Here is a 21,101-nt window from a genome sequence, read left to right as displayed (position 1 = left end):
GAAGAAGGACCCCAATATTGAAATTGCAAAGGGTAGCAAACTCCTGGCTATAGTTTACCTTCTGGGTAGACTTTGTTAGCACATTTGTATGAAAAGAGTAAGATGAGTAAAACAGGATTCCTGCTTTGGAGGATGGTGGTAGCTGTGAGGTGGAGAGGCTGTTCCTGGCTGGACAGTAGCAGAGTGAGTACTATTGTAGGTGCACAACCACAGTGCCTCAGTAATCCTGACAGGCTCACTCATTGAGCCTTTACCCTGTGCCAGGCACTCTGATACATGCTTTGCCTGTAAGAATGCATGCAATACTCACCACAGCTCTGTGAAGTAGATTGTATTTTTATCACCATTTTACAGATCAGGAAACCGAGGTAGGAGTTCGGTAACTTGGCTGAAGTTGCTACTTAGCAAGTTTTGGGGACTAGATGTGAAACCCAGTTAGTCTAACCTCAAAATCTGTAAAGCTACATAGTTCTTCATCACCTAGAGCCACTGTTGTTTTTTTTTTTTTTTTATGTTTATTTATTTATTTTTGGAGAGAGAGAGATGTGTGTGCATTCAGGGCAGGGACAGAGAGGGGGAGAGAGAATCCCAAGCACAATCTGAGCTGTCAGTGCAGAGCCTGATGCAGGGCTTGATCCCACGACCCTGAAATCATAACCTGAGCCAAAATCAAGAGTTGGACACTTAGCTGACTGAGCTACTCAGGTGCTTTGAGCCATTGTTGTTAATGGCCATTAACTCTTTTAGGATCACAGATAACCCAGAGAATATGATGAAAGCTGGAGCCATGGCCTTTCTGTCCAAACCACACATGCTTGGTTCTCACGTTAAAAGCTCCTGGTTCCAGAGTTCATTTATCTTGATCCTCGTAAGGGGCACCTGTAGCTGACAACCTCACACTATCTGTGCCTTTGACACATGGGACCAGCCCCAGTCTCCCCAGTCATGCTGTTTGTAAGAAGTGCCTCCATAATGAAGGGAAAGAAGAGTGAAGGGGTGACCTATTGGATGGGGCTCAGTGTTTTGATAAGCGACAGAACAGCAATGACAACAAATATAGCTTCACAGATGACGTCTGATCCCAAGTCAGCATGGTTATTAGGTGCCTTTGAGGAGCTTGTGAGCTGGCAGAGGAGGAGAAACTGAGATGTTTGGCCAACAGAGGACAGTACCTCAGGAATAAGGGAAGGAACATGGATCGGGATCACGGACATGTGGGTTCCACTCCTAGTCCTGCCCACTGTCTCCTTGAGCATTCTTCACCTGACACTTCATCTGGCTGTGGTTTCCTTAGAGCATGAAGGAACTGGATAATAAGGTCATTCCCAGGGCCCCTCCACATCTCCGAAAGGTAAGGCAGGAGGTGGAAGGTCGAATAATGATGGCCAAGTGCTTGCTACACATCAGGCACTTTTTGTATATGGTCTTCCTCTACTACTGTCGTCACTTCCCCAGGACTGGGGCCTTGAATCCCATTCCCCAGGTGATGTCAAGTAGATTAAGAACTACTATCTGATGCCAAATTTCTGACTCAGGGTAGGATGTGTCCAGAGGTGGCTGGTCTCTGTGATGTGGGTAATGGGACAGACAGAATTGGGATGAAGCAATGTATGGGTGGAACCAAAAGAGATAAAGGTTCCTATCAAGTCCCGGAATCACTTCAAGAATTAATGTTTCTCTTTGTGTTTTTCTTCTTGATTTCATAGGCCACTTTCCAAACAAAGCCATGCCCTCTGCAGGAACGCTTCCTTGGGTTCAGGGGATTATCTGTAATGCCAATAACCCTTGTTTCCGTTATCCGACTCCTGGTGAGGCCCCTGGAGTTGTTGGAAACTTTAACAAATCCATGTAAGTACTATATCAGGTTTTCTTTCCAAACTTGTCAGTTAATACTTTTTCTTCCTTTCTCAACCTCCAGAGAATTTTGAATGGTTGAATTTGAGTGAAGTTGCTTTTGTAAAGGTTTGAAGAATGAGGGCTGGGAGGGTTGCCACCAGGATTTAAGACTATGGGGACCTTACTTTGGTGCATTTTAGGAGTAACAGTATGTAGCTAAGAGTCATGTGGTTGGGGGCCATATTTCTAGAAACTGGTCAATAAGTAGGGAAGGGGAGACAGAGCAGAGTTCTGTCCATTAATTATCCTACTCATTTAGTAAAACTTCCTATGCATCTGAAATGGCTGGTCTTGGAGCTGGGGGAGGTGGTGCAGAGGTGAGCATGGGACGGGGCCTGCCCTCAGGGAGCTCATGGCTAAGGATCAGAGAATTTGGTCCTCTGCTTCCAGATCCGCTCTTACTCTGTCACTGCCCTGTCATACTGCAGTGTCCCTATGTCTGCAGGTCTTTCTCTTCCCCGGGTATGAGCTCCCTGACAGCCAGGATGTTGTTTCCTTTGCTCTTGTATCCCTGGCTCCTGGCTTCAATATTGGACATAGTATGGACTTGATAAGTGTTTGCGAAGTGAGGAAGATTGAAGATTGAAGATTCTTGGAATGCACAGAACCGTGGCATGAGTTGGAGCGGACAAAGGACTCTACGAGATGTATTAGGACAGTTCTGAGGAAGCAGCAGTTGGGGCAGGCAGGGCCACATTACAGTGTTCATGGACCTCAGGCTTTGTAGCTTTCATGGACCCCCTTTTATAACTGTGTTGGTAAAAAAAATGAATATAATCTAGGTTGAATTCATCATCATATATATTCATTTGAATTTCTGAATTTCATTTTTTATTCTGATTTTAAAAGAAATGAAAAAATTTTGTGGACCCCTAAGAATATTCTGGGCCATAGGCACTGTGTCTACTTGTCTCATGGATAAGTTGGCCCTGGATGTGTGTGTGTGTGTGTGTGTGTGTGTAAGGGAGGGCTTCCTGGAGAGGAGGCACATGGGCTGGGCCTTGCAGGGTGATAAGATTTGGTTGTGTGCACACACGGAAGAGCGTGTAGGGCAAAGGATTGTGCCAGGTGGGCAGGAGCACGGGGTATTCATGGAGCTGGGGTGGGAAGTGGTAGGAGGGGACCGGAGCTGGCCCACAGGAGACCTGGCAGCCAGGCTGGGGCATGCTTTCCTGGCAGGTACTTTCCTCAAGCCAGAGTGGCAGCTGGTCTAACTGGGGCTTTTCTTCTTTTCTTGCACCTCCTACAGTGTGTCTCGCCTGTTCTCAGATGCTCAGCGGCTTCTTTTATACAGTCAGAAAGACACCAGCATGAAGGACATGCACCAAGTTCTAAGGACATTACAGCAGATTGAGAATTACAACTCAAGTAAGCACAAAGCCTTCTGTGTGTTGGTTCATAATTGGAAATTGACCTGCACGGGGGTGACATGGCAGCCCGGATGGCCTGGCACTTGTTCCTTTTCGCTCTTTCCTGGGGAGCTTTCTTCCTCAGTGGCTGGGCCATAAGACCTCTCTGCAGGAGGTGTTTGAGAAGAAACGAGGCCAACTGTGAATTTGCTGGCCTCCTCCTGGGGACAGAGGAAAAATCCCCAGAGAGGAATGGCACAGGCCCAGCATTAGGACAATTGGGGGGTGCAGGTTGCTGCCAAGTTCATTTTTTGGGGGTTGCGCGTATGGTTGCTGCAAATGGGCACATTTATAGACAGGGGATAATTACATGCGTATAAGAGCGGTTAGAGTTGCAGTTTGGTATGGATAGGTGAAAGTTAAGCCTTTATTTCTAAAAGGGAAATGCAGCTCATCTTCCCCCTGGTCATTCGGTTTAGTCTGATGGGCATTTGAAGTCTGATTTTAAAGAGTGGTCTTTATCTGCGATCTGGTGAGTGCCTGGGTAGTTTCTCGCCTGCCACTGAGGAAGTGTCTGAGGAGCAAGTGGTTTGCTGCCTCAGGGATCGGCTGCACGAGTCAGAGTCACGGAGCAGCCTTCCAGGCAGGCAGTGGCCGGCCAAGGGGCCGGGGGGCGGGGGGGGGGGGCGGCGGGTGCGGGGTAGCTGTCTCCTGAGTGCAGGCAGTCCTGGTATACACAGTCTGTAGACAGTTGCAAAGCAATAGTGAAGCCGACCGAGAGTCGGTCTGCTTTCTATCATCACCCTGTGGTTCTAAACAATGTTGGTCATACGTTATTACTCCCCATCATGGGCCACTTGTTGCCACTGCTCCATCCGAGACAGTACTTTGTACTGAGTTTGGTGTTTTGGGAGGGCTGGGGAGGGTCAGCTTCTGCTGAAAAGCCTCCCAGTTTGTGACCCACTTGGCAAAAGAAGAAATGGTGTAAAGTGCTAGAATTTCAACCAGCCTTAGAGCGTTTTCTTGGGAAGACAGAACCGTGCTTTCGCTGGGCACGAGAAGAGGCAGTGAGCAGTGTGGGAACTGATGACACACGGAGTCGTGTGTGGGTGGCATGGAGCAGGTGTTGCTTCCCCTCAAGAGAGGCGTGGCTGTGCTGAGCCGCCTGGGTCGGCTGCGAGGGGCTCCTGGCTGACCACTCCGTGCTGTGTGGCCTGGCCATCCTCTTGCCCTGTAGGCCCCTAACCCTGCACACATGTGTCTGTCCCAGCACCAATCATAGTCACAGCCACCAAAGTCTCAGTCCTTTCTGATCTGGAGGGTCCCTGTCTGGTGGACCAGAGGATAGCTAGGGTTATTTCTCCTACTACAGAGAGACCGTGTAGGATATATTATTTTGCAGCTTTGTGACTTTGTAAATAAGTCATTTAGGCCCTTTTAGGCCACTCTCCTCCTCTGTAAAATGGGGACAATAGGAGAACTTATCTCGTAGGATTGTTGTGGGGAATAACATGTGATTGCTTGAAAACAGCACCTGGCACATAGAAAACACTTTGTGAATATGAGCTAGCATTATTTTGAAGTGGTGACATCTTGGGCAAACCACTTAAAACCCCTCTGAGCCTTAATTTCTCCAGCTATAAAATAACGGGTAGCTTGCAATGTAAAATGTCAAACCTAACACAGTGTCTGGCACAGTAGTAGATGTGTAGTAACTGGGAGCCAGTATTACTCGTAGGTGTCAGTGAGGCATTTCTGAGCACCTGGCCTTCCTCTTCTGCCTTTCAACTTCATGGCTGGAGAAACAGACTTACTGATGGGGCTGAGTTGTTAAGCAGAGTTTCAGATCTTAGTGGAAGCTTCGTTAGTTACAGAACCATTTTTCTTTTTGAGCAGCTGGAGACATGAATTAGGGTGGAGAAGAGAAGACAAACCTATGTCCAAAAAACGTTCTGTGCAAAGCTCTGAAGAGAGAGGGTTTCCTGTGATTTTGATTATATCATGCCAGTGCTTATTACCCATCTCTCCATTCACCGGTCCATTCCTTTTTCTGTGCTGCAGCTACTTAAATTGTTTCCACCTTTCTTTGCCTGTCTTGCATTCTTGACCTGGGCCTCAGAATGGAGGGAAATGCACAGGGATGGCGTTTCTTCCTAGGCGAAATCAGTAACTTTTTGCCAAATTCGAATAGCACTGTAGATTTCAGAGAGAATCCGAGCCTGGGGTATGTCCACGTACATCCTGACCGAGAGCCCTGTGTTTATCTGCACTGAGAGCCCTACTCACAGTACAATGGGCTTAGTTAGCCCTCTTATCCTGCCATTGGTGGGATTGGACAGACCCTTGGTCTGGAGTCTTGCCCTCATCAACCTTCTCTGCTCCACACCTACTTCCTGAATGGGACCTACCTCTCACATGGCAGCTCACTTTGGGTATTGATAGCTCTAATTAGCAGAAAATATTCACTACTTCCACTATACCCTCCAGACAGTGGGGCTAATTCCATTTCCCTTGAAATATTTAAAGACAGCTCTTGTGGTTTTTTTCCCCCTTTCTTCCTGAAGTCTTTGATTTTTTTTTTCTAGGCTAAATGTCCTTCATTCCTCTTCTGGATTGTTTTTTCCTCTCCTATTTCTGCCTCTCCTTTGGTTGTGTTTCAGTGTGTGTATGTTCTCCTTGAAGTTTATCAGAAATCACAGCAGTATTCCAGCGCAGAGTAGAAGGGGATTTTTGCCTCCCCTGTTCTGAGCAACTATATTTCTGTTAATGCAATATGAGATTGCATTAGACTTTTTGGCATCCACGTCACACTGTTGAGTTCTATTCCATGTGCAATCAACCAAAATTACAGTCTTTTAAATACACAGTATTGCAAATTACTTGTTCTCCATTTCTTAATCATGCTGTTGGTCTTTTGAACCGAGAGGGAAAATAATCTGTCTCTTTTTTATTTTACATTTTTTAATTCCCTATGTCATTTTGTCCTACCCAAACCATTTTAGATTCTGATTTTGCCATGTGTACATTTGCTGCTTCTTACTGTTGCCTGTCATGTAGGAATTTGATAAATAGCTCTCTTTGTTCTCATCCAAGACATTAATAACTATAAACCAAGGCTTGAGGTTTGGATCAGTCCACTGGAGACTAATAGCCCCTTTGGACACTATCTTTCAGGCTCTTACGGATTCACCAGCCTATGGTGTCGTCTGTGCTGGACTCCTGCTCCTGTGATCTAATTGAAGGACTTGTTATTTACTTCAGCTTCTATCTGCTAGATTCATTGAACTATCCACAGATAATTTGTGTTTATGGGGGTCTCTACTCAGATACTACCTCCTATTCCCATGGTTTCCTGGGCTAGAGAGTGTGATTTTACTTCTACTTATTGGATTAGACCTTAGAGGTCTTTTAATTCATTTATAGATAAATGGGTTGACTGATTCAATCATTCAGCCAATATTTATTGAACGTAGTATGTACCAACCACTGTTCTAAGTGCTGGGACACAGAGATGTACAAAACAAATATGGCCCCTGTTCATATGGAACTTCCAGAAAATAATCTGACTTAGAAGGGGGAGAAACTTTTCCAAGTTTGCATAGCCACCAGAAAGTTAATCTAGGAATGGAACACAGCTAAATGTGTGCTGCTCCATGAAATTCTCTTTCTACAGAATTCTCTTTCTTGTGCTGTTCCAATAATCTTTCAACTGAAAAGGCCTCTAATTTTCAGAATTAAATCATAGACAAGTCTAATTATTCTTGAAACCATCCTAATGAGAAACCCATGTAGGAAGCCTTACAGAGGGTCCCCACCCTGTTTCCTCATCACTGGAACTTGTTGGACATTTTATTATTTTCTTCCTAAACCTATAACCACACAGGGTAAGCAGTGGTTAAATTAACGTTTGGGAGTCCATATGAGGAACATTCATCCTTCCTAAGTCCCTATCATGACTGCAACCCAATGGAAATATAAAAATTAAACAAATTCTCAGGAACTCTAGAAGAAATGACAGATTTATATTCTGTCTCTGTGAGATGCAGACTGGCAAAGATTAGTGTTTCTCTGGATGACTTTTGTGTAGTATCTGAGATTATTTCAATGGCAGACAGATGACAACTTTTAATTTTAACCCATATCAAATTGCAACTTCATGGGAATTATTGCATAGAAGGATGTAAACTAGAGAAAATTAATTTAAAGAATACATAGTTTTATGTGCATATGGTAAAACTTGTGAGAGCAGTTTGTAAATGATGGAAAATTGGAAAATGCTGGTGTAAGAGAAAGAGTTTGGGGCTTTGGATTAAGATTTGTTTGGGGAACAAATTCAGATTCTACCCTTCGTTATTTGTGAATGTTGGGCATATTTAGATTATCTCTGACCCTCCGTTTACCTAGAACATAGAGATTAACTACCCCAAGGGTCATTGAGCATCAAATCAGATGACATCTGTGGATGGCCAATGGTGGAGGCACAGCACATAGTTGACACACAATAAATCTGATTTGGTTCATTTCCCCTTCTGCTCCTGGCTGACTGTTTGGCTTCACCAATTTGTTCGACCTCTCTGGGCCTTACCTTTCCTTGCCTTGAAATTGGGACTTTGGCAAAACAGCCTGAAAATGTTTCATCTTAGAAACTTGGTCAGTACTTGGATAGGGGGATCACCTGGGAGTACCCAGTGATGTGGACTATTCCCTAGACTGTAGTTCTTGAGGGCAGGACTGGGCCTTGTTCATGACTCTCCCCCACGTATTAGCACAGTAGCAGACACATGGCAAGCCATCAGTGGACCTTTGGAGAATAAAAGTGAGAGAAAATACCTGCCTTTTCTCCTTCACAGAGTATTTTGAGGGTCAAGTGAGAGTACTTTGAAAAGTATAAAATCCCAGCACATGTGATTTTCAAGTTGATTCCCTTATGTGAACCCAAGTCAACTGGGCTGTAAATAATAATGACAGAAGTTCTTAAGACAGTTCCGGGTCTCTTTTTTCCACAAGGTTTACCTTCCAGAACTTTACAGGAAGTGCTCCCATGAACCTGGGAGACTGGAAGTAGATTTACTGAGAAGCTAAAGAAGTTTTACTTTCTAGCCCCCTGTCAAGGACTTGGTAGGAGTCTTAGCAATCAAAAATTGTCAAAGTAGGATTTTTAAAAAAATATTATTTTTCATAAAGAGAGTCCCCCCCAAAGTGTGTCAGCTTCAGTCCTCACAAACCTGCATCTGCTCTTGTCAGAGGCTCTTGGGGGGGCAGGAAGAACTGCCACCTTCCTCAACCTCCTACTTGGTGCCTGCCCTCAGGCTCTGTCACCATTCCAGTCCACCTGCCCCTCTTTGGTGAATCTGGCATGTTCAGATGGGGTGACTAGCACATTGGCCAGAGCCAAGGCCTCCCCATTGGGGCTGGTGCTGCTCAGATCAGGATTGGTCTGGAGAAGATGATTGCTCTGTTCTGTCTTTACTGCTTATTTCCCTTTCAGCTATTTAAATGCATTGCTTAGTCCTACCCACCAGGCTTACTAGCCAGCTTCCTGCTGAACATTTCTGCTCAGGCATCATCTTTGCCCCAATGCTGGAATGTTCTCTATTGACTCTCCTTAATCTTTAGATGGCACCATGAGGCCAGGCTCCTCTTGACTTTGTTCCATATACAGGATCAGGACTTCCTGCTTGGCTGGAAGTTGGGAAATGCACATCCTGGGGCTGAGGTTTCTTGCCCTCCTGAGTGGACCATCCTCACATCCCCTATAAGAAGTTCCCAACTCCTCTATTTTCACAGTTAGCTAGGCTCTTGTCACTGCCATATACCATGGCTTCTCCCTCAGTCTCACCATTGCTCATGCTGCTCCAGGACAATTCCTGTACCTGTGGAGGTACTGTGGAGGTTCTCTCTCTTTATCTGCTATGGCCTGGCCAGATGGACAAGGCTGTGGGTAGGTTCTGTGGTGGCTGGATGCCCCAGTCTCCCCTGCCTAAGGGATTCAGCAACTTCCATCCTTTGCCAAGATCTTAGCTCTCCAGGTGTCAAGCCCAGTCTCACATTACAGCCACCATAATGCTCTTTAACAGAAAAGCTCAGTAGGTACTCTGTGGGACTTCAGAAGATTATTTTCTGGACCTGCTTCATGAATTAGGCCAGGCCAGTAGGTGGGACAGTTGAGAGATGGCTTTCAAGGTATATGTAGGGCTGGCAAGTTACACATTTCTGTGGATGCCATGTACACCAGAGTCCATGTGAGTGGTACTCCTCTGAGAAGTATGCTCCCTGAAGTTGGGTAGAGCCTACATGGCTCTTTCTATGGCCTGGGGTACCATCTCAGCATCTCCCAGTGCAGGCCTCCTGTGGCCCCCGATTCAGAGACTTCTGCAATGCCTTCTGTCTAGAATGTAGAGCCCTCTGAAGCTTATGAAAACTTTTCCAGGAAAGGACAAGGAAGAACTTTGGGCATTTTGTCACTGGGCTGGAGATGTCCCTTTGGAGGACATGCTGCATCATTGAGATCAAGGGTTGGAAAGAGGAGGGGGGCGGTCAGGGCAGCAATGCATGCATCCCAACATCTTGACTTGTGTCTTTAGCTTCTCCATCCCTTCAGCTAGATTTTTGTATGTCAGTGGCATGGCTATTATTTTCTGTATACTCATGGTACAGATCTGGTTTGTTGGACTTTCTCGTGTGTCTCTGTAAGACTTTTGTAAGTCCTGAGGGTTATGCTGGATTTTACTTAAGGAAAAAGGCCATAACTTTCTGACTGTTGGATTTACTGGTAACGCTGAGAACTCACTATGTGGACCTTTGATTCTGCTTTGATCTTTGAAAGTCAAGAAGACATGATCCCCCAGAGGGCAGGGCGGACTTTGGTCACATGGCAAGGTAGTTGGCTGTTTCAGGGAGTTGAGGAAGAAGATATAAAATCATCATTTTATAAAAACCCGCTGGGCAGTATAATTTAGCACTAAGAGAACACTGGGCAGCCAGGCTGACTTGGTCTCCAAATCCTGGCTCTTCTGATTATCTTCTCTCTGACCTTGGATAATCCCATAACAGCTCTGGCTCAGTTTCCTCAAAATGGAGATACGAATCAGCTAATACGGGTAAAGCATTCAGTGCAGTGCTTGGCACCTACGAGTCACCAGGCTTAGACTTTAGTTCACTGCATTTTCACAACCATCATGTGAGATTAGGAATTTTGTTCCTTGTTATATGCAAGAAGGAGCTGAGGTTCAGAGAGGCTAAGTAACTTACGCAAAGAAGCATATCTGGCAAGGGGAGGAAAAGGGCTGGAACTTCAGTCGTTCATACTCTGCTACTACTGCATCCTAAAGAGAGCAGCCCAGGGGAGCCAGAAACTTTCCCAAGGTCACAGGATATTGGGCATGGATGGGCCTGGATCAACAAGGAGACAAGAGGGCTTCTGAGAGAAGTGTCAGACTTCCTCCACTTCCCGGCTTCATGGGGAACAGGCATGGGTGGAATGTTCCCCAAGGCCCATCTACAAAGAACATCCCGTGACTCACCGTCATTTCTCCTTCCCTGCCTGAACCATTTGGACAGCCACTGAAGTTGAGGCTGCAGCCCCAAACTTTGCTTTCTGTCCCTTTGTGCGCCCCACCCCGCCACCCCCGTGAGTCATGTTGTTGGGACATCTGATGACATATGTTGACACATATGTCATCAGACTGGAAATTCCTTGAAATCTTTGCGTGATTGCAATTCACGTTCTGCATGCACTTGTCAAAAGTCCTGATCTGGGGCCTTGGGTTTCATATTTTGAAATCTTTCCAATCTAACACAAGAACGTTTTCCCAGAGCTGTCATGGCCAGGCTGTGTCCCAGAGCCCAGGGCGCTAGTTTCCATCCAGGGTAGCGGCCTGGCCCCAGCAAGGCTGTAATCAGGTGGATACAGTGCTGTACTGCTATGTTGAAATATTACTTGAACTAAATCGAATCAAAGGTCAGCTTTACCAGACAAGAATAGAAAACACAATTACGCTCAATTACAGGACATTGTGTACCCCGTAACGTCAGCCTGCCTTTAAACAGTTGGATTGTTAGCATCAAGAACAGTGTTTCATGTGTCTTGCTTTTCCAGTATATGATTTATTTACCCCGTGGGAGGCAGGTAGCAATTGGGGAGTCCAACGTGCTTCTAGTTAAAAGCTTTCTATTTCTTGCCTTCTCATCACTGTTGTGTTGAGGCACAAAAGGCAATCTTGGAGTGGCACCTTGTCCACCAGATGAAGTTGCACCAAGTCATGATGCCATTTTACATTTTAATAAATTGTTACATTCAAGGCTTACAGTGGCATTAGCGGATTGGTTTTATCATCTCCATTTTATTAACGAGGCAACTGGGGCTCAAAAGGGATAGGTCTGTTGCCTAAGATCACAGAAGAAAGCTGTAAATTGAATCTGGGTCTGTTTGACCCCAAGGCTTAGCATCTTTCCACCGTACCATGCTGCCATGTTGCCTTATTTCCAATACCAGGAAGCATGGGTGGCATCATCATCTTTTGATGCCAAAAATGTAATGAAGTGATTTTAAAGAGTAAAGTGATTCATTGTAATTCCCCATAAAGTAGAAAGAGCCAAAGCTTTTAAGCCAGAGTTGATGGAATTCAGATTTACCACTTGTTTGCTTTGTGATCCTGAGCAGGATCTCAAGGGTCACAAGGGGGCTATTTCCACATTTGATAAACAGGAATACTACATTTCTTGTAAGCTTTATTTAGGGATTAGTTGCCTTCCTCTGCCTAGAGATCACTACTTTGTCCCTTAATATATTTTATTCATTTTAAAAATAAGGGAAAACTAAGGCATTTATACTATCATATAACAGTTATTCCTTAGTTTATGCATTATATTAACAATTATTCGTTAGTTCAGCGCTGGGAAGGAATCCCTTCTCCGACTCTGTCTCCTCATCTTCCTTTCCTTTCCTGTGTCCCTAGGCCTCTCGGGGTCCTGTGGCCAATTCTGATCCCATGCCACGTGTGTTAGGAGTGTCTGGTCGCATTTTCAGTTGGAGACTGGCCATCAGTGAGGACTTAATGCCTCAAACTCTTTTCTTTCTTCCCAGCTCTTTTTCTCTCCACCCTTCCTATTTGGTTCAGTCTTTCCTGTTTCTGGACTCTGGGCTTCTTCATACTTTTGGCTTCTTTCCTTCTCATTGTTCTTTGCCTTTTCTGGGCACCTTCTTCCACCTTCCCACCTCTCTGGCCTTCACAAAGCATTCTACACGCAGAGTGCTTTCAGCTAATTTCTTGCTTTGTCTAATACTGGCTGCTGGTCTCTTCCTCGCTTTCTCTTCACGTGAAGAGTTCATGTGGGCCAATGTTACCTCCTCGGTTACCTTTCATTTCACATTACCTTCATTTCCTGCTGGGCTTCCAAAGCCAGCCTACTGTGCCCACTGCCTCACTGCATCAGGAGTGCTCCTGGCCAGTGTTAACACATCACCCTTTCCCCCGGGGGCCACAGTCTCTACTAGTTATTTTTCTTTTTTAATGTTTATGTATTTTTGAGAGAGAGAGAGAGAGAGAGAGAGAGAGAGAGGCAGGCAAAGGATCCAAAGTGGGCTCTTTGCGGATGGCAGAGAGCCCGATGTGCGATTCGAACTCCCAAACTGTGAGATCATGGCTTGAGCCAAGTCAGATGCTCAACTGACCGAGCCACCCAGGTGTCCCTCTACTGGTTCCTTGGGGACCTGGTTACCATTCAGGTTCTTATCAGCTGACATCAGTCCTCATTTCAGGGACTGCCAACAGCCCACCCTGCCTGCTTCTCAGGAAGACATGGGTGTGCCGCTGCCTTAGTAGAGGTCTCTCTCCACCCCCTGGTTTCAGTGATGACTGACTGTGGAGTTGCAGAGAGGGCTGGAGGCTCACAAGTCTGCTCATCTGATCCTTTCTCCCTCCCCTCTTGGAAGGCAAGGACAGGGACCATGTCTTTATATAGCATCTCTTTTGTTACAGGCTCCTGCGTTCAAGAGGCACTGAGAAATACTGCTCCTTTGAACCACACCACTAGTGTTTTGGGTTCAGTAGCGATTTAGTAGTTTGTTGAACTAATGCAAGTTAACCCTACGTGTAAAATACTTTAAGGAATATGTGGTTCCTAAACTTAGAGCACTCCCACTGGTCTCAGGAGAAGACTCTGGCTTCCCCAGTACTTGCCTCAAAGGGTTCAGGGAGCATAACCCTAAATATTCTGGTTTCTCTTGGGACCCCTTCACATAATTGTTGTCCATGACTTTATTGGCATTTATTTTGAACTTGTTTAAAATAACCCAGACTCCTTGTAAAGGTAAACTTCTGTTTATAGAACAGTGGAGGCTCAGAGAGCTTAAGTAACCTCTCCAAGGCCACATGACTGGAAAATTCTGAAACTGAGGTTTGAACCAGGTTGGCCAGACTCTAGAACCTGAAACTCTTTGGGTACATCTTGGTATCCCCTCAGCAAGCCCTCACTGTAAGGAGGAAAACATTTCCTGGGTTGGGAACCCCAGGCCCAGATGCATGGCAGAGAGGTTCTGAAGCTATATATATAAAAGCACACACATACACCCCAAGCTCCCGACGTCCTCTCACCTGCCCTAAGGGATCACCTAGGCAGCGGCCAGTCACCGTGCCTTGCTTCGCTGTCCAGAGCCCCAGAATTCCCAGAGAAGCTCTGGTCTTCCCAGAGAAGGAGGGTCCAGCCATCTCTAGGATGCAGGCAGTAGCAATCCTTGGAGAAGTAGAGACCTAACATCAGGAAAACAAAACAAAACCCTAACAACAAAAAGCACCTGAGTGTGCTTGTTACCAGCCCTTTTGTAGCAAAGAAATTTTCTCAAGGCTTTGTTTATATGGCTGGACAAGCTTCCCACTAGTTAGAATTTGACCTGGTCCCCTCCAGCCCATAGCCCATTTGACAGGGTGAGGGCTGGAGACCCTCCTGGGGTCCTTTTAAGAAGAGTATCTGAGCTTTGGATGCTGACGGATCTCTTTCTGGACTTCTTTTTTTCATTTGCCTCCTCCACCCACTTCTCAAGCAGCTGATTGCTGTGGTTCCTTTTCATGTTGAACAAAAGAGACTACAGGGATCTTGAAACTTGAGCTGGGGACTGGAGGGTACTGACCGAGAGTAACCCCAGCCGGCTCTGCTGAAGGCTTCCCTCCTCCGCCTTCCTGCCCGCCCCGCCTTCCTTGCCCTTCCCGGTCCTCAGCTGCTCTCAGTCAGCCCGGAGAGAAGCAGAAGAAACACATAGTGTCATGAAAGCATCTTGCCGTGTGCGGGGCCTCTCCCCTGGCTGCCATGGAAGTGTTTCCTAAGCTTGGTCAGCGAGGCCTGGCCCAGAGGGTTGGCAAGAAACTGAGGATTCTGTTCTGTTCTTCCTCAGCCTACAAACACACACTTCACTTGTTTTGTTCTTTAGACTCCAAACTCCTGAATTGGGTTTTTTGTCTTTGTTTTTGTTTTTGTTTCTTCTTTCTTTTGCCCTGCCTTTTTGCATCTAAAGCAAAGCTCTTGGGAAATGGACAGGCCACTGTTTGCTCCTTCAGGCACAACCAAGGGGGCTGAGTTCAGTGGATGGAGTATTTCAGTTCATATTGGCATTGCATTAGGCATTGCAGTAGGAAAGTTCTCCTGGCCTCCGGCTGGGTAGTGACTCTTGGTCTTCTCTGTGGGCAGCAGAGGCTCATGCTGAATTTAGTGACCGGTCCACCTCTGTGATGACTGTGTTCTGTGACAGCATGTACACCCTCTTAGTTATCTAACTCTTTTCCTCTGAAAGAGTACTTTCACATTCTTGATCTCTGTTTTCGTGACAACCTGTGAATGTTATTAGCTCCATTTTATATCTAAGGAAACTGAGGCCCGCCCAGAGAGATTAAGAAAAGGGGAAAAGTGAAGTTCATGGCTGCACACTGAGGAGAGAGCAAAGCTGGGACTTGAATTCAGATCTTCTGGTGCCTCCCCTGTACTGGGCACTGCTGTGCTTTGAAACAGCAAAGTCCTGGCTCTCAAGGCTCTGGCTCTATTCTTCTGGCAAGAAAGATGGGTGCCCAGACAACTGTAGTTTGGTCTGAGTGCTGCTTGAGGGAAACACAGGAGGCCAACAGAGCACAGAGGACAGCTACCTAATCCAGCTTGAGGTGGGAAAGTCAGGGCAGGCTTCCTGGAGGAGATGACTCATGGGCCAAGTCATAAAAAAAAGGGTAGGAGTTAGCTAGGACAAGGGGAAGAAGGACTGTTTCATACATCTGACTTTCTCCATATTCTTGGCTTCTCCACTTATTTTCTTGCCAACTACAGAATGGAAAAAACTGAGACCAGAGGTACAAAGCCACCTCACTCCTGTCTCCCACTACATGCCTTCCTCCCCTCTCTCCCATTCTACTCCCCAAATCTTAGGTTTTGAGAAATCTCCTCTATGTTTATCTGCTTGTCGATTTATTTATTCATTGAAAAACATTTATTTAGAACCTATAAGTACATAGCACTATGGCTACAGGGTGTCCTGGCCCCTGCCATGATGAGAGATCTCACTTGCCACAACCTCAAAAGAGATTTTTGGCCCTCTGTCGTTTTCCAGAATTTGGCTTCAGCCAGACTCTTCCCCGCTGCCTCAAGCACTTGCAGACAAGTCTCATCTTGGTCAAACACTTGCATGAACTGCCTTCCTCTGGCTTTCTCATTCCTCCTTCTGCTTCATTGACATGTCTCTTCATCTCCCTTATCAGCCTTGAAAATTCCTTGAGGGCAAGGACCGTGTCCTTACCTTTTCCCTATACTTCACTAGAGTACACCGGTAAAGTCAGGTGAAAAAAAAAAAAACACCTTTTCAATAATCACAAAATTATTACCATTTATTATTCACTGTTCATGCTTTACCTGTGAATACCTCCAATCCTCGTATCTTGGAAAGGTGGTGATAATGTTATCCTTACCTCTTAGGGAAGAAAAGTTGGTCTCAGGAAGGCAAAATGCATTTCTCAAAGGCACAGTCAATCAACAGCAGAGTCCAGCATCAAAATTAGGTTTTTCTGGCCTCACATCCCTGATCTTTCTACCACTCCATTGTTTCTCAGACTCAGCTAGAATTGCCTGGAGAGCTGTATAAAATTCTGATACTTGGGTGTCGGCTCCAAAAGTTCTGAGTAGATGTTGGGGGTTGTAGCCTAGGCATTGGGATTTTTGTAACACTACCTATTTGTTTCTAATCAGAGCCAAAGTTGAGAACCAGTGCACCGTACCACATTGCTTTTCTTTGTCCATACTGGCTGTAGGTGGTGGTGGTGGTAGGGTGTGAATCTGAGTCTCCATGTGTGGTACGCATGTGACTGGAATGCGAGTTCTCTGTAGCCAGGGATCTTTGGCCTTCCCTGCTGCTCCCTGACCCAGCGACCTCACCACCCTGTGCACGTGCACTGCCAAGGGTTGTTGACTATTTAATTGGCCTCTTGGTTCTTCTGTCTCATCCAGGGGATTCACTGATAGATCACATCCAGCTGTTGCCATTCGCAGAGCCTGTTGACATAACAGAAGAGTCTTATAAACATACTTGCTGGTCTCAAGAGTGTTGCTCATGACCTAGACCCATTGCAAGTGCAGCCTAGGTCAGCCTCCCACACTTTAGCAACCCTCTTCTGGAGGGAGGAGGCTGTTGTGAAGTTCCCTAGCATAGTGTCCACGTCCTGCTCTGGCTTTTCACGCTCAGGAGGAATTTGTGGTTCATGAAGTCAGTGAGGGTCAGCTCTTGTGTATACTCTGCTTTATACAGGGCTCAGAGATGTCTTTTTTTTTTTTTTTTTTTTTTAACCCCTGTTTTATAAGTAAGGCAGTGGAGACGCAGCTTAGGTGAGATACCCTGGCAAATAAATGGATACAGAGCCCAGGTTTTCTGACCCCCATTGTGGTGTTTTCCCCATTGTTCCACAATGGTCAGTGTCTGGCTTTTCATGCCAGGCTTCAATTGAAGCTACTAGCTTTCTTACCTTCTTTCTCGTTTATCCCTACCACAGGGGTAAACACCTGGGTGTTACTTTGTGTCACTGGGAATATTAAGATAGGGGTCCTGATTACTCCTGGGGTGTAGCCTGAGAATTGTCCTGGATATCTCCGGGCCCTTCTTGGATCTGCTCAACTGAAAGGAAATCTGTGATGCTGCTCAAATACTTTTGGAATCTTCCCAGCCCTAATCCCACCTCCTATTATTTCTTATCCAGCCATCCTATTTTTGTAATGACCAGTAGTTCTTTGCCAGGCTCTGATCTGGGCACAGGGATACAGAAATAAAACACATATTCTGAGGGCACATGGCTGGCTCAGTCAGTAGAGCACATGACTCTTGTGAGTTCGAGCCCTACATTGAGTGTAGAGCTTGCTTAAAAAGCAACAACACATATTCTGTATACCAGTGGAGATAATATGCAAATAAAGCAACATTCCTTAAGGTATGGTCCCCAGACTCCCTACATTAGAAGTACAAGGAATGCTTATTAAATTTGAGATTCTCAGGTCCCACTGTAGATCCATTATTTCAGGATCTCTAGGAATTGGGCCCAAGAAACTGCATTTTAGTATGCTTCCTAAGTGAATCTGAGGTGCTCTGAGGTTTGGCAACTATAGGAATGAGCCCTGTGGTAACAGTATAGTGTCATATGTGATGGGGAGCACCAGGCAGGTGCACCTATGGAAGCAGCAGGCTGGTTGCTGTTTGCAGGAGCACCTGGTCTGAGGAGTGACACTAGCTGGGCAAAGAACAGCCTCTTGAATGTGTCACAAGGAATAAATAGGCGTTAGCTGGTCAGGTGTAACCGGACAGTCATTTCTCTAGAGATGGGAAGATGTGAATCGTGCTGAATTTATCCTTTCTAGAACTTTAAATTATTAAAGTTTGCTTAAGAACAGACCTGGATCTGGCAGTAATGATGAGAGTCTGGTTGAGCTTTTGTGCCCTCCTCCTGCTTTATCTCATGACCTCCTTCAGCAACCAGTATTAAGCTTCACATTGTAGTCCCATTTGCAGATCACACCTCTATTTTGCTTCAGTTAAATGATTGGGTTTGCAAGGTTTGCCCTCTAGAGGTCTGTTAGTGCCTGGGCCTGTGGGCTGCAGTCTGCGAATGAACATTGCTTAGTCACGTGGTTGTGATGAGCTGGTTTTCTCTTTATTGAAAGAAGTTGGGTTATTAAGAAGGTGGGGCAGAAGGAGAAGTGGACACATGAAACAGGGGAGGGAAAACTGTACCATTTCAGAGTCAGGAGGGTCCCACCAAACATCTGGTTAGAAAATTCTCATTCTGGAGATAAAAAAGCCTGAGTGTCAGAAAGATGATTTCAAGTACCCAAATGATACCACCAGGCACAGCTTCCAACTCCAGACACTAAACTTGAGGATTTCTCCGGCCAGTGCCTTTTCTGCTTTAATTACCAGACTGTACCTGGAAGGTTTATTATTTAAAAGGATTTTTTATGAAACCCCGTACCAATCCAGTCATGTAGCAGGGTGAATTTTTAAATATATGCTGTGTTTTCCAAAAGCCTGGCAGACTTGGGTTTTGGAGCTCTGTATCATTTGTTCCACAGTTGGAATTAAAATGAGACCACATCTGTCAAAGTGCTTTGATATGCGTAATGCTTCACACCAGCGGCTCTCAAAGTGTGGGGCCCAGACCTGCAGTATCCACATCACCTGGAAGCTCAAGGGAAATGTGAATTCTCTGGCCTCATCCTGGGCTGGCTGAATCAGAAACTCTGGGGGTGGTGTGGGGACCAATAATCTGTTTTAACAAGACCTCAGGTGATTCTGATGCCCACTCAAGTTTAGGAACAACTCTCCTGCAAAAGAGAAAATCAGCCCCTGGGGCTTGTGGGACTAAGGTTTTAAATATCTCCGATTTGTAGCTGAGATGGCATTGGGGAGACAGGAGCAGGGGTGTTAGTTTCACAAATTTCAGATGGGTTGGGCGAGATCACCTAAAGGGTTTGTTTTTTTTCCTCGAAAAGCAAGGAAAAGCTATGTGAGTGTGTGGAGCACTGTAGTGCTTTTGAGGCTAGGAGCACACGCTGACTGTGGTTCTACACATCTTCAGAAGACATTCTTTTCATCTCTCCTGTAAAGCAAAGCTCCCTGAACGTCATTTCTCTGTATGCTTAAGCCAGGAACCTGTGGCTATCAATTTGTTTAAAACGAGGCCATTAGGGGGTACCTGGGTGGCTCCGTCGGTTAAGCTTCCAACTCTTGATTTCAGCTCAAGGTCTGAAGGTGAGCTTGAGCCCCGTATCAGGCTCTGTGCTATGTGGAGCCCACTTAGGATTCTCTCTCTCTCTCTCTCTCTCTCTCTCTCTCTCTCTCTCTCTCTCTCTTCTCTCTCTCTCTTTCTCTCTCTCTTTCTCTCTCTCTCTCTCTCTCTCTGTACATGTGCATGCTCCCTCTCTCCCTCTATCTCTCAATAAACACACAAAAAAAAGAAAGAAAGAAAAGAAAAAAGAAAAAAATAGTTAAAAAAAATGAGGCCATCAATATTATTTTTCTCCACCTGCCCCATTGTGCTGACTACTTTTTTTTTTTTTTAACTTATTAAATGAAAATAAAATACTATTTCTCGGCAGGCTTGAAGCTTCAGGATTTCCTAGTGGACAATGAAACCTTCTCTGGATTCCTGACTTACAACCTCTCTCTGCCAAGGCCTACTGTGGACAAAATGCTGGGGGCTGATGTCAGTCTCCACAAGGTAAGCTGTAAGATTCGGCTTCCTTGGGGGGCTGATGGCAGTTACATTGTTTGAGAGTCCCTGTCTTTGTAATGGTGCTCAAGTTCACCTTCACCAGCTTTCACTTCTCTGCCCAGGCTGGCATTGCCCCACCATCCAGAGAGTGGAATGTGCAGCCTGGTGTCGTGGGCCAGCTGGTTGAGATAAAACTGGTTTCCTGCCTGTCAACTAGCATTTGTTGATAACATCCCCCTAAAGGGGAAGGGAGATGAATTCAAGTTAAGATAAACATTTAAAAAAAATTTTCTTTTACAGTTCTGAGATGGTAATCAGAGTTGAGGAGTATTGATCAGAGCAACTATCTATAAAATCTAAGACAGGAGATTTTAAAAGTTGATGCTTCCTTTAATGATGGACAAAAAAAATCTATAAGGAGAAAATGTTTTTTTTTTCCCCTTAATTTGTAAAACCAGGAAGTAATGGTAGTTTATGTAGAATTTTAACCTTAGATTCTCAGACCCCTTCCTTTGGCATAATTGGATATCATACAGCTCCTGGGCTGTGAGTAGCAGACCCTGATTGCATGGCTCTCGATTTTCATAGAAGGTTCTCCAGTGTATTCTCTGGCAGAAAGGGGCACTGCTTCTTTAGCCTGTCTCTTGTCTACACACTAGCTTATATCTTTACAATAAGCAGAAGCATTGGAAATGTTTATGCCTGATTAAAAAAAAAAAAAAAGGTCTTCGTTTTATGTGATGTAGAATTTTTAAAATTAGAAAAATGTGCTTACTGCTTGCCCTTATAAAACGAGGAAAATATGCCTTGTGTTTACCAGTTGTATGGTCGGGAGATGGGCCAAAGGCAGCAGTCTTGTTAAAACAGTTGCATTTAGCATAATTTCCATTTCCCCCTGCCAGTTTCATCTCTGTCCCATCAGGTCAGTTTAAAATAAGGGGCATCCTACGCATGGAGGTGGTCCTTGCATAGTATTAGAATCTCTCTGTGGTCGGTGCTCTCAAACACCGATACTGAAGGTAGGCTGACGGCAAGGACTACTTAGAGAAAGGAGGAAAACTGAAGTACACTTGCGTGTCTGGCAGTAGGTGAAGACTTACCGGAAACCATGGCAGGCCAAGTGCTCTGTCAC

The 21,101-nt window shown here is 45.4% G+C and overlaps 1 protein-coding gene across 5 annotated transcripts in view; it reads left to right on the top strand.

Annotated features, from left to right (window-relative positions):
* The window catches only part of ABCA1 (ATP binding cassette subfamily A member 1), a 323,564-nt gene that overhangs the window by 223,416 nt on the left and 79,047 nt on the right, over positions 1-21,101 (top strand). For all 5 annotated transcript variants that reach the window (XM_086683626.1, XM_086683625.1, XM_086683627.1 and 2 more), the window contains 3 exons: positions 1,707-1,848; positions 3,146-3,264; positions 19,854-19,975. In XM_086683626.1, coding sequence (XP_086539752.1) covers positions 1,707-1,848; positions 3,146-3,264; positions 19,854-19,975 — 383 coding nt within the window. The remainder of the gene's footprint in view (positions 1-1,706; positions 1,849-3,145; positions 3,265-19,853; positions 19,976-21,101) is intronic.

This window comes from Puma concolor, chromosome D4 (assembly GCF_028749965.1).
Source record: "Puma concolor isolate L17-30 chromosome D4, mPumCon1.1.hap2, whole genome shotgun sequence".
Taxonomy (NCBI): Eukaryota; Metazoa; Chordata; class Mammalia; order Carnivora; family Felidae; genus Puma; species Puma concolor.
This window is presented reverse-complemented; position numbering and strand designations above follow the sequence as displayed.